A 13,669-nucleotide genomic window follows, 5' to 3' on the forward strand; every position below is an offset into this window, starting at 1 on the left:
GCTGGTCTGGTGGCTGGACCCACAGAGTTGGCAGGGAGGGCAGGGGCCATACCAGAGTTGTCCTCATCCTTCCGGATCTTCAGCTTCACCAGGTCCTCGCATTGCCGCAGGATTTGCACAGCGTCCTCCATGGGGCAGTTGTCCAAGCGGATATTGTCAATGGCCAGCAGCTTGTCACCTGGCTCAAGGGTGCCCGTCCTGGGGGAACAGGAGTGGAGGACAGGCACGGGTGGGGGAACAGGAGCCTGGCACATGCTACTCCCCCTGGACTACTCCCCTTACTCGCGCCCAGGGTCACCGACCCCTACCTGTGTGCCACACTGCCCTTCTTGATGTCAGAGATAATCAGGGGCTCTCCTCGCTTCCTGCTGGTCGCTGGGGGAGAAGAAGCCATGAATCCAACCTTTGACGGCCTCAGCCTCTGGGAGGGGGACTGGGAGGGCCCAGGAGTTGGGACATGAACACAGACCCCTGTACCCTGCTCCCCCTGCTTCCTGCCTGGTGACCATGAGCAAATCAGCTCCTCTTCTGCCTCAGTTTCCCCTCTGCAAAATGGGGACAATGCCACAGAACTCATGGAGATGTCATAAGATTAAACTAGACAAGGCAAAACCCAAGTGCATCCTGGCACAGAGCAGGTGCTTAATCCACATCAGCACTTTACCCTTCTGCTCAGCCCATCCCCCAGCAAGCTGTGAGCTCCTTCAGGGGCAGTGTCTGGCTGGCACACCAACCTAGCACCAGGTGGGACCCAGAACTCCATGACCTTTCCACAGTTGAGTTTTCCCTTTTCCCAGATGCAGGGAGTGCTGGCTGAATGGCTCACAGGGGGCTCTCTCTCTCTGGGAATTGCCTTTGGCAGAGACAGAAGCCTCAGCCAAGGTTGTGCAGCTCCTGGGTGCAGCCAGGTCCACACAGTGATGCAAAGGCCCAGCTCCCCACCTCATTCAGGACAACTTCTAAAGCCTTCCCGGCCTTAGAGCTCTCCGTGGGATTGGCTGCACATAACCAGCTTCTCTGTCTGCCCAGTCCTGCATCTCTCACCTCGCACAGATGCTGATGCCAAGAGCCCTTCTCAGTTACCTCCCGAAAGTAACTGTGTCTATGAAGCTCTTTCTGGGGGAATGTGACCTAAGACAATGGGTATTGCATGAGTAGCTAAGTGTTTCTGCAAAAAAAAACATCCATCTGGGCTAATGGGTTTTCCCATTAGTGAGCAGATGGTAGGAGCCCCCTCTTGGCCCATGTGGCATCTTTGCTGATGAGACAAGGGCAACCCTTCCAATTAGTCTGTTGAGGAAATGATGTAATAAGATTGTAAGTCTACCTTAAATGGGCACCTTTATGTCACGCACAACTTGTGCAACCATATCTGGCAGCCCTACCCAGAAATTCCTGAGCTAGGAGCAGCTTCTCTCCTCCCAGATTGCTTAAACTCCCACCTCCATTGACTGTGGAGGCTGGGGTAGGAAGGAGCTTCAGCAGCAGCCCTTCTAGGCAGCCCTTCTAGACAGTTGCTCTCTGTGAAGCCCAGGGTGGGAATTGAGAAACAAAAATGTTAAGATAATCATAAGGAAGATAAAATACATTTACAGTGCTTACTGAATTTATTGGGAAAAAATCCACATTTAAGTGGACCCACACAGTTCAAACCCATGGTATTCAAGGGCCAACTGTATATAGTTTGTCAAATAATAAAAAGAGGCATGCTGTAGAGAAAAATAAAGAAAGGAAGGGGCTGTGTGGAAGGCAGGGCAAGTTTAAATTAGGGTGGTAGAGGAGGCCTTCCCAAGGTCACATTTGGGCAAAGACCTGAAGGAGGTGAGGAAGGAGGGTAGAGGGAACAGCCAGTGCAAAGGCCCTGAGGCTGGAAGGAGCACAGCGAGTTCAAGGATCAGCAGGGGACCAGCAGTGGCTGGAGGGGTGTGATGGAGGGATGGCACAAGAAGAAGTCAGAGATCACGGGGACCAGATCACAAAGGAACTCATCATTCCCTGAGGACCCCAACTTTTACTCAGAGTGAGATGGAGTCACGGGAGGAAGGTTCTGAAGGTCCCTATGCTCATGCATTCTACTCTTCTGTTTTCATTCTCTCACTTTCATTCCTTTGGCAAACACAAATTAAGCTGCTGCTACGTTTCAGGCCACTTCAGGGCCCTGGGAATATGGAGGTAGGGAAAAAACCCAAACCTGGCCCATGTACGTGTTTGGTGCCTTACAAGCTACTTAATCCCACCAGGAGAGCCAGATGTCCAGGAGACTCCCATTGTGTGGAATGGGAAACTGAGGCTTCCAGTGACTGGGGGTATTGCGGGGAAGACAACACAGCTGGGTGTTGCAGGCAGAGGGAACCCAAGCCAGCCCTCCCACCAGGAGCATCCCCCTCCGCCAGGCTGGAGGTATGTACTTCCCCCCAGCAGGCGGCTCACTCGGGGCAGGGACTGGACAGCGGGGAGCCGGGGGGTGGGGGAGACTCACAGCCGATGGTGATGCCCAGCTCCACGCCACGTCTCTTGGGCAGCTTCACGTGGAAGGTGCCACTGCTCGGGATGACGGACTCTGCATGCAAACACACATGCATTCACCTAAGACCCAAGGGAGGAGACATAGGGAGTCCCAGCCTCCCACACAATCTAGGCCATCTGGGAGAGATTGCAAGAAGTCACCGTCACAACCCCATCCTGCTTCTTCCACCTGACGGAGGAGGAAACTGAGGCATGGTGAGCTGACATTTGTCCAAGACAACCAATCTGATCAGAGCAGACTGGGGGCTGGTGCCAGACCTCATGACTGCCAGCCCAGGGCTTCCCCATAGTCAAACCCAATGGAGTTCAGATCCAGCAACAGCCTACTGAGCACCTACTATGTGCCAGGCCTCAGCTGGGTGTTTCCACATGACTGACCTCATCTAACCCAACTGATATCCACTGTAGTAGAGGAACTCTAGTCATTATTTCACAGTTGGGGAAACTGAGGATGGGTGGTGGAAGGGAATGTCCTGTCCAAAGTCACAGAATGTCCAAAGCACAGGACCAGAATTCTAACCTGAGTTTGTGTCTGGGGTTCTTTGCCTAAGCCCTGCAGAGGGGCATGGAATATTTTCAGCCCCCCTCTGCCCTCCCTGAGGTCCTGTTTCAGCACAAAAATCCCTCATCAACCTTCATGCTGGCGTGTGGGGTTCCTGCCTCCCAGGCAGGGCCTTCCTTGCCACGGCTGGGGCTCTGGTACATGCTACAAATGCTCTGGGAGGAGGACACCAGGTGGGGAGCTGGGGGGGGTGGGTGGTGGTGGAAGAGCACATGCCCCAGGGAGGAGCATAGGGTCCCACAGCGTGAGGAGGAAGGTAGGGGCACTCACTCACCTGCCACATCAAACTCGACCTCCAACACGACCTTGTGGGCCAGCGCCGCGTCCCGCAGCAGCTGGTTGGCTTCCTCCATCGTCCCGTCCTCGGTGGCAATACCGTTGATGGACAGGACCCGATCCCCCACCTGCAGCAACCCACACCTGAACCCCAGCAGCCCCACAGAGAGAATAAGCTCCGTTACCACCACGGCGACTCCTGGGCACAGGAATGCCATGTGTGGGCAGGCTTGGGGGGTGACTCCACAGCTCTGCCCTGTGTGGGCTACAGAGCCTCAGGCAATTTACCATATGACTCTGGCTAAGGGAGTGACCTCGCTGGGCTTCAGTTTCCCTATCTGTCCAAAGGGGATGACGCCGTGCCTTATGAGATATGTCTATAGAGGACTCTGCCTTCAGACAGACAGGGGTTCAAGTCCTGGGTCATTCATGAGCTGTGTGACCCTGGGCAAATGAATCAGCTTTCTCTGCACCCCAGTTTCCTCATCTGTAAAATGGGGCTGATTAAGTGAGATACCCTTGTGAAGCCAGGCTTGGTTGTGACTTAGTTTCTCTGGCTGGCTGTGAGAGTGGCAGGCCCCATGGGGCAGGGGCAGCTGGCTCACCTCTCTGCTGGGCTGTCAGGTTCGATGAAGCGCACGAGGGGAGGGGAAGACAGGGTCTCGGTGGCAAAGATGCCACCCTGGAGCTGGAGGCCAAAGCCGCTGAGGGGGTCTCCGCAGAGCACGACCTCCGTGGTCTCCGTGTGCACGATCTGTCCCCCTGGCCCCACCGTGCTGGAGGCCAGTGACACTGCAGGACAGGCCGGTACAGCTCTCAGGGAGGCAGTCCCCGAGGGCCCTTCCTGCCAGAATCAACCCATCCCTAGGCTCAAGGACCTGGAGTCAGAGGGGCAAGCTAGGGGGAGCCCTGCCTTGCCCTGGGGGTGGCACAGTCACAGCATATTGAGCAGAGCTCTCCCCATCCGTACTGTGGGTGATTCCCACCCAGCAGGGCTGTGACAAGGATTAAGGAAGCCAGCCCCTGGGACCGCCACACTGTAAAACAGATGTTGTGAGGGTTGTGCTGTTACGTGATCTTAGCTTTGTTACAATGCTATTATAATACCACACTATAGATTATGTTATTTTTGGTGACAGTTTTATTGAGATACAATTCATCTATCATAATGTTCACCAATTTAAGGTGTACAATTTAGTGGTTTTGCAGTGTATTAATGATGCTATACAACTGTCAGCACAATCCATTCTCATCTCAAAAAGAAACCCTGTTCCCTTTAGCTGTTGTCCCAAATCCTCCCGTGTCTCCCGGCCCTAAGCAACCACTAACTTATTTTCTTCTGTATAGATTTGCCTCTTCTGGACAATCCATATAAATGCAATCCTATAATATGTGATCTTTTGTGTCTGGCTTCTTTCACTAAGCATGATGTTTTCAAGGTTTATACTGTAGCACGTATCTGGAATTTGCTCCTCCTTATGGCTAAATAATATCCCATTATATGAATACACCACATTTTGTTTATGCGTTCATCTCTTGATGGACTTCTGGGTTGTTTCCACCTTTTGGCGAAAATGAATAATGCTGCTAGGAATATTTATGCATAACTTTTTGAGTGAACATGACATATGTTTTCATTTCTCCTGGTCATATACCTAGATATGGAATTGCTGGGTTGTATGAAAACTTCATATCTATTTGATATTGTGTTAGTTAATATATCCTGTTTTATATTCCATATATAAAATATATTTGTGTTAATATGGATATTAGATATTTATTAAATATAATTTATTATTCTATGTAATCCTATTACTAATTCTGTTATACTATTCTGTCTTTATTACTATTTTGTTATATTTTATATTATGCATTATGATACATAATACATTGTTACATATGTTGTTACTATATTTATATTTATTATATTTTCACAGTTACATCCCTAATGATAAGAATGGTGCCTGATACATAGGAGGTGTTCAATTTTTAATTAATTAATTGTTATCATCAATAATAATAATGATAACATTTTATTAGTCATCCAACCTAGTAAAGGGACAGATAAGTGGTCCCAAGAGCCCCCAGCCTCCACATGCCCCCACTACTGAACAGCATTTCTGAATCTTTTCACCTACAGACTCCCGACTTTGGTGTTTGACAAAGGTGGTTGGTAAAGGCATATTTTACCTCTCATCTGACTCTGAAATCTGTTTCCCTTTTCACCTTGGCTTCCAGGAAGCTCATAACCTTATTTCAGGTGCCAGGTGATTTGTACTCTTTTCCCTTAGCTGGCTCAATTCCAAATGGCCTAGTTTGACCTTTCATCCTTCCTGGAGGCCTCTGCAACTCACAGGGCAGGAGGCTGGAGAAACTTTCTACATCAGCAAAGGAAGGGCTTTTCCTAGGAAAGACTTCAAAATTCTTGGCATCCTTGTGACTTTGCTACATGTCTCCTGCATTATCATTCACTACTATTTGTCTTTTTACTTTTTCAGATACTTAAATACCTTCATCTCAACAAGGAACTAATAATGATCATAAATAAAGAGAAATGCCTATAAATCAAAGGGAAGAAGAAATATCTGTATGGGTATATATATGTGTATAGATAGATAGATAGATAGATAGATAGATCGATCTTTTTTTATTGGAGTTCAATTTGCCAACATATAATATGTGTGCATATATATAGTGAAAATTATTACATCCTGGATGGCTTTACTCAGGCCTATGTATCCTTGTCTTAGGGTAAATTAAAAAATGTCAGAGAAGCAGTAAAGACACAGCTATCCCACACTGAGACTTTCTCCCTGAATGGATCAAAACGAATTAAAGAATGAAAGAAAATGAAGTGGAGGTACTGTGAGAATTTTGTGCACATCTGAAAAGGTATGCTTTCCTCGAGACACTTTGCCATCATCTGCTGAGAATTTTCCATAATCAAAATACAAGTACCAAGTGACTGGCACCCATCAGGTGGGACCTTGTGCAACCCGCCCAGCCATCCATGGCAGCCTGGGGTACCACTCATGCTATTTAGTGACCCTACACATAGACCAAAGACCCTGTGTCCAACACCCCATCCTCTGGTAAATCTCTCAGCCATACAGGCAGCCCAAAGAGGAGGGAAGAGATCACAGCTTACTTACATGAGCTCTTGTGTTCCCTTCTTCGCTGCCGCCTCCGCCCCATTGTGGTCCGAGGGCTCATGGGGTGGGACCCACGGGGAAGGGTGCTGGGGTTGGTGCAGGGAAAGGCATGATTCATGGTCGGCGAAGAAAAGGGAGTCGAGGACAAGGCTGGGGAGATGAGAGCACAGCCCCGTGAACCCCGGAAGGGCCCTCCACCCTGCCGCACAAGTGGGTGCCAGGGAACCCCACCGCAGAGAGACACTGGACGCCTTCCCCCTTTCACCTCAAGCACTGGCGTGTGAACCTCAGGCAGGTCTCTCCCGCTCTGGCCCTCAAAGATCACAGAGTTTCACAGACATGGTGAAACCCAGCTGCTAGGGAGGGGGGCCCATCTCATCACTAATGTGCTAGGTAACGCCAGGCAGACCTCCTAATTGCTCGGAGTCTTGGTTTCCTCCCCTATGAAACATGCACAAGCCACGGTGAGGTGGACACATTACATCGGCTCTGGTCCTGGCCGGCAGGTGTGGCCCAGGTGGGCGTCCTGCAGTGGCCGGGCCGGGGGCTGTGACAGGAGAGCACACAGGGGTCCCAGCGGTGTGGCTGCTCACTCCTCTGCACCTTCACTGCGACCCAAGGGAGAGGAGAAAGAGGTGCAGGCGTTAGAGATTCAGCATGTCTGGACTCACTGTGCCCTCCCTCCCCTGGAGGCCAAGTTCCCATCTGCAAGATGAAGTGTGCAAAGCAGGACCACACAGCTTGAGTTTCCCCCAGGCCAAGCCAAGCCAGGCATTCAGATTCTGCTCGTGTGTCCAGGAAGCCCACTAAGTGCCTGGCACTATGCTCAGTGCTCAGCCAAGCAGCAACAGGGATGGGAGGGAAAGTAGCCCCATGAGAACCGGCCCATCAGCTTTGAGCAGTGCAGTTGGCAGATGGCATCGGGCCCCTGAACCTCCAGGAGCTGCTGTGGTGCTATGACCTGGGCAGCCTTGGCCAGGGGCCGAGCTGCCACACAGGGTGTGGGTGGGGGGCACTACGGTTTGGCCATTTCTGCCCCACGCTGGGCTCTCAGGAGCAACCTATGCTCCAGGGCCTCTGGTGGGCTGGCCGGGGTTTGCTCAGAGCCTCACTGCAGACAGGCTGCTCTGGCCTCCTTCCCTCCAAACTTCCATAGGGTTTACCCCCAGATGAATTCTTTGCACTCCTTCTCTGTCTGCTTCCCACAGGTCCCCAGAGTTTCTGCCTCCCTGACCTGCCCCATCTGATCCTCCAAACCGCCTGCCATACAACACCTCTTCCCAGACTGCCCCAGGTCCTGTCGTGGCTCTTCCTTCTGCGGGGCTTTGTGGGGTCCAACCTGGTGCAAGGTATCCATGGATGGATGAGCGAGAACCCAGCTATCTCAGCACACTGACTCCGCCCGCTATGCAGCACCTCCAACTCGGGAGCCAGCGGCCAGGTCCTTGAGAAAAGCCATGTGGCCCCTCTGTGCTTCATTGTCATTATCTGTATAATGGGACTAAGAGAGCGGCTGCCTTCTAGGATAATGAGAAGGATCTGAAAGTGTTTAACATGTAGGGTGTGCTTAGAGCTGTGCCTGGCACCTAGCTGAGGCCCAGTATAATGAAGGCCAGGAGGACCGTCAGCAGCCCTCGTAAGGCACTGTGCTTTTCTGAGCCTCAGCACCTCAGCCCCCTGTGTAAAGTGGGCGAACAGCAATACCGACCTCACAGACTTGTCACAAGGATGAAAAAAGAGGACCCACAGGAAGCCCCCTCACTGAGCCCGGCCCACGGCAGGTGCTCCATGAATGGTTTTCAAGAATGAGTCACTCCAGTTCCCACCCCAAAGCCTCCTGTAGCAGGCCCTGGCTGTGGCTTGATGGGGCCTGTGCAGACCCTAGCAGAGATGGGTCCGCACAGAGCTGCAGAGAAGGACCCTCCCCAAGGCCTTTCTCCTCACATTTTATTTGAGGGATTTCTTTCTCTCCAAGATGATCAATTAGGCTTGCAAAGGATGGGGTGGGCCGACTCCATTCTTGCCCACACCAACACACTATGTCCTGAGGGCTAGAATTCACAGCCTGACCACCCAGCCCACAGCCCTGGGCTGTGCTTGTCCTCTATCTCTTTTGACCACTCCCAAGTTGTGATCCTCCCATTTACAGATGAGGCATCCGAGGCTCAGAGATAGATGGAAAGCACCTGTGCAGCCAGGGCAGTGCTGGCATTTGTACCCAAAGCCCAAGGTTTGGAATGCTGGAGGCACTTCCAGGCTCTGAGCTGAAAGCTGCATCCTTGTGGCCACCTCCCCGGGTTGGGCTCTGCCCTCTGGTCTCTTAGACCTCCTGCTTCCTCTTCTCTCGGGCTGCCTAGCACCCCACTCTAGGACACCCCAACTCCTTAAAAGGTGGGGGGGTCTCTAGGCCCTCCCGACTGACTGGCTGCCTCCTCTGGACCTGCTGAGAACCCCAGAGCTGAGCCCCAGATCTAAGTTCTGAGTGGCACAGATCACAGAAGGACTGTCCTCTCCCTTGGGATAGCCCTTATACTTCTATGAATGCAAAGAGCGATGGAACCAGCTTTGGGGCATCCATGCCAGCAGACTGTCAACTCAAACATTCAGGTTGTTTCTCTGCCCGCCCTCAGCTCCTGCTCTTGGCAATCTGAGGTTCTCAATAGCAATGGACATTTGTTCCAGTAAATTTTAGCTTGCCCAGGGCTCTGGTGCTGGGCCTCTGGGACTTTGTGCACCTCTCCCCATCAGCCCTCAGGTCTGGGTCCTAAGACCCTCCAAGGAGACCCACCTGCCTCTGAGGGTTTCAGGGGCCGCCGACTGTGGGGGGCGGGCAGGATCTCCAGCCGCACTGTCTCCGACACGTTGGCCAGGAGTTTGGTGGCTTCAAGCAGCGAGCAGTGTTCCGTGCTGGTGCCGTCGATGGACAAGATGTGGTCTCCAGCATGCAGGGCCCCACTCCTAGCCAGGCAGGAGAGGGAAGGGGGAGGCTGGTCCAGCCAGAGGGAGCTCTGGGCCGCCTTCCCCCCCTGTATCCCTGCCCACCACAATGGCAGCACCCAGTTGTGCCTCACCTGTCCACCACACTGGCCGGCTTGATGCGGTCAATGGTGATGACTGGCTTGTTCCGGTGGGAGCCAGTGCTCAGTGAGATCCCCAGAGCTGACCCAGGCGTCTTGGTTATCTCCACTATCAAGGGCCCTGAAGCATTGGCCACCGTATCTGGCAAGCAGAAGGCAAGAAGAGTTTGAAATGCAAATACTGAGCTTGCCTCCACAGCCTCAGTCTGCTATCTCCATGTAATCTTCACTCTTAGGGAGGGATTACTGCACCCGAGGGGTTCAGCTCTGAGGGGCTCTGACCCCAGGGCTCTGCTGGATGACACTAACATGCTCACATTTGTGGGGAGCCTGCAGTTTGCCGGCACCTAGCTGCGAGTTCATTATTACCACCTTTCTGCACTCAGAAAATGGCATCCCCAGGAACCCACCCAGTGGCTTGAAAACAAAACCTAGCTCCTTCTGCTCTCACCTCCACCCCAACCCCTGCCACTGTGTCCAAGTGTCAGCAAATCAGACCAAATATACTTTGGTCATATTTCCTGAATGTGATTCTTCTATGCTTCCTCGGCAACCAGCCTGGTTGGGCCATGATCACGTTCCTCTCCTCCAGCCTTTCCCATCTCTCCCTGATTTTTTTTTTCTAGCACCACTTACTGCCATCCCATACCCTCTGTATTGGTTTTATTCTGCTTACTGTCTGTCTCTGCCCACCAGAAGGTGAGCTCCATGAGAACAGACACCTCGTCTGTATTGTTCTTACCTGGATACCCAGGGCCTCCAACAAGATAAAAGTGTTTATTGCCCAGAGAGGCTCAGAGGGGCTGTGTGACTGGCCTTTACTGTGGTAAGGATCTGTGTCCACTACCCACTCCCTCAACCCCAGGCCCTCTTCCTGACCCGACCCTAGTTCAGGCCCCCAGCTCACCTGGGATGGCCACATCGTACTCCACCTGGAAGAGTGCCTCGTGGCTGCACTGCCGCAGCGTGGCCAGGGCAGTGGCATGGCTGGCCCCGTGCAGCGGGATCCCATCAACACTGAGCAGCCTGTCGCCCACCTTCAATGAGCCCTCCCTGCAGGGAAGGGCCCGGTCAGCCAGGCTGGCTCCGTGCAAGCACTGGGCACAGCCCTGCCGAGAAGCCGCTGAGAACAGTGATGTCCCAGGGGACAGATGGGGGCAAGCAGTGAGTGACGGAGAAAGGGACAGAACAGTGAGTGAGGGAATGCATGAGGGTGTCTATGGGTAAGCAGCTAAATAAATGAAGTGGGCATGTAAAGACAGCTGGGGCCAGCTCGGACATCGCCCACTCTGCTTGGTGCTTAATAAAGTCATAGGACCGGCTCAATCGTAGGATGTCTGAGCGGGGGTGCCCTGTGGAGACAGGAGACAGCCGGGGCCCAGAAAGGACACCAGCCCTGCCAGGGCCACACAGCGTCGGGGGTGGGGCGGTCTGGAGGCCTCCTGAGGGCCCTTCTCACTGCCCTCTCTCTGCTTTCTCAGCAGGGATTCTGGCCTGGTGACAAATGCACCTGGGGAAGGAATTCGGCAGGGGCCCCGGGAGAAGGGCCTGAGCAAGCAGGGGGTTCACCTCAGTTTGGGTCAAATCCCCACCCTGGAATGCTTGCTCCAACAGGTGGCCAAAGCTATTCTGGGAGGTTCTATGAATAGCTCGTCACAGGGCCCTGTCCCAAGAACGGGTTCAGACTTCTGACAAGGCTGTTCCAGGCTTCTCTTAAAATGGCCAAGAATCTCCCATGGGGGAGGTGAGGGGGTCGGGTGCTGGGAACTGGACATGTTTCTCTCCCACGTTCTCTCCTCCTGGGCCTGCCCGCCTGACCCTTCTGGGCTGTGCCCAGGCAGCACTGGGCAGGGGGGCACAGCCAAGACTCCAGAGGCTGCGTTACAGAGGCCACGGTGGTGCTGCTCGTCATGCCCCAAAACCACTCACAGCAACTCCCAGGAGCTGCAGTATCAGACCCCTTCCACAAATGGGGGTACCAAAGCGAGGGAAGGAAAGAACAATGTAATGCCAAGGCTTGCTTCCCTCCCCACCCCTGAGACAGTAGGACATAAGGGAGGAAAGAGCTCAGGGTCTCTCTTGTTTGGGATTGAGGCCTGGCTCTACCAAGAATGACTCTGGGGCAAGGGGGGTCCTCTCTCTGGGCCTCAGTTTGCTCATCTGGAGAATGGGCACAATGGCTTCTGGTCTGCCTTCTTCACAGAGGGAGCTGGGGGTAGTCAGGGCAGGGAAAGACTGCTCGGTTTCTTCTGGCTCAGGCTCACCTATCAGCAGGGCCGCCAGGCCGGACGTAGGTCAGGACGAGTGGGCGGGTCTTGTGTATATCCTCATGGGCACCCCCTGAACAGAATTCAACAAGAGGTGGCAGTCATCTACCCACTCTTTCCCTGATACCTAGAGGCCCTGACTCAGCCCCTAAGAGGCTCTCTTAATTAAATCTGTGGAGGACCTGTCCTTGCTATTCACAGGCCCTCTTATAAGATAACCAACTGTAAATCCCCACAGAATGGGACAAAAAGTAGGGACATAATCGAAATCCCCTCTCTCTTAAATGGTTTGCTTCCCATCCAATGACCTCATCCTATTTCCCTTTCTTGCCCTGGTTCCTAGGAAGCTCCAAACTTTGTTCTCAATCTCACTCCCAGCAATCATGTACCCTTCATTGTTTGGGAAATTTTTCCATTTAACATTTGACTTAATGGTCCTGGGCTCTTTTTTTTTTTTTTTTTAAGATTTTATTTATTTATTCATGAGAGACACAGAGAGAGAGGCAGAGACACAGGCAGAGGGAGAAGCTGGCTCTCTGCAAGGAGCCTGATGCGGGACTTGATCTCAGGACCCAGGATCACAACCTGAGCCAAAGGCAGGTGCTCAACCACTGAGCCACCCAACCCGTCCTGGTCCTGGGTTCTTTAAAGTCAGAAGCAAAAATCTATCTATCTATCTATCTATCTATCTATCTATCTATCTATCTATCATCTATCTATCCATAAATCCATATAATCTCACTAAAGCAAATCAGAACACACATGTAATTAGCATTAGCCTCCTTCCCAAACCCCTTGGCCCCAAGTGCGACTCTTACACTGACCTCTGAGGACAAAGCCAAAGCTATTGCCCTCCTTGTACAGGGAGACGTCCACTGTCTTTGTGATGATCCCTGGGTTGTTCTCAGGGGCTGGGGAGAAATGGAGGGCTCCTTTGAGTCCCTCAGTCACATCACCAAGCCACAGACATCACCAAAGCTCATTCTGGGAGAGCTGGGTGACCAGTCACAGAGATTACAGGGAGGGTAAACTCCCCCACCCCTGCCCATTTATAGGTAGAAGTAAGACTTCAAAGGACCCTCCTCCCCAGTACTTAATCCCCCACTTAGAGGCCTGCCCACGCTCACACAGAGACCATGACAGAGCTCAGACTGTCCATGGCTATGAGCTCAGGCCAAGGTTGAATTCTAGTTATTCAAATCTTAAGACTTTAGACCAACTTTGAAAATTCAGAGCTAGGCTAAACCCTAGGCCACTGCACTCAGTGCAGGCTGGTAGGGGGGAGAGAGCAGTGGGGCAGGGAACAATTTCTTTAGCCAACATTCCCAAAACTTGCTCCCCTCAAGGAAGAACATCTGGACACTAAACATACAACATGACACTGGGTGACAAACAGGGCCCTGCCACCTCTTGGTGACAGCATACTGCAGTTGCAGGCAAAGTCTCTAGGTACGCCATAGATGTTTGTGGCCAATCTTCAGGTCCCACCCGCCAAGGTCCCCAGCTGGCATGTGCAGGTGGGGAGACAGCTGTGTCTACCCACAACTAAGGCAGTGGATAAAGATCCCCGTCCAAGGGCACCCACCGGGCGGGGGCAGCTCATACTCCACCTCCAGCACCACGCGCTCGCCCACATTCTTGAGCAGGGTGATGATCTCATCATGGCGGAGCCTGGTCAGATGGATCCCATTCACTGACCGAATATAGTCGCCCACGTTCAGCAGGTCACTCCTGGGAGCAAGGAGGCCAGAGCACATGCATGGCGATGGGTGCCAGCATTCACACCACTCTTCTGTTGAATCCTTATGA

At 52.6% G+C, this 13,669-nt stretch overlaps 1 protein-coding gene across 8 annotated transcripts in view; it reads right to left on the bottom strand.

Moving 5' to 3' along the window:
- Window positions 1–13,669, bottom strand: part of GRIP2 (glutamate receptor interacting protein 2) — a 95,702-nt gene that overhangs the window by 15,327 nt on the left and 66,706 nt on the right. For 6 of the 8 annotated variants that reach the window (XM_077857700.1, XM_077857696.1, XM_077857697.1 and 3 more), the window contains exons 4-16: window positions 13,446–13,591; window positions 12,685–12,771; window positions 11,858–11,933; window positions 10,501–10,646; window positions 9,588–9,735; window positions 9,305–9,474; window positions 6,999–7,124; window positions 6,517–6,666; window positions 3,970–4,156; window positions 3,363–3,508; window positions 2,480–2,560; window positions 309–375; window positions 53–198 (exon numbers count right to left, since the gene is read on the bottom strand). In XM_077857700.1, coding sequence (XP_077713826.1) covers window positions 53–198; window positions 309–375; window positions 2,480–2,560; window positions 3,363–3,508; window positions 3,970–4,156; window positions 6,517–6,666; window positions 6,999–7,124; window positions 9,305–9,474; window positions 9,588–9,735; window positions 10,501–10,646; window positions 11,858–11,933; window positions 12,685–12,771; window positions 13,446–13,591 — 1,676 coding nt within the window. The remainder of the gene's footprint in view (window positions 1–52; window positions 199–308; window positions 376–2,479; window positions 2,561–3,362; window positions 3,509–3,969; window positions 4,157–6,516; window positions 6,667–6,998; window positions 7,125–9,304; window positions 9,475–9,587; window positions 9,736–10,500; window positions 10,647–11,857; window positions 11,934–12,684; window positions 12,772–13,445; window positions 13,592–13,669) is intronic. The other 2 variants (XM_077857702.1, XM_077857701.1) reach the window with 1 other exon arrangement.

Source organism: Canis aureus, chromosome 19 (genome assembly GCF_053574225.1).
Source record: "Canis aureus isolate CA01 chromosome 19, VMU_Caureus_v.1.0, whole genome shotgun sequence".
Taxonomy (NCBI): domain Eukaryota; kingdom Metazoa; phylum Chordata; class Mammalia; order Carnivora; family Canidae; genus Canis; species Canis aureus.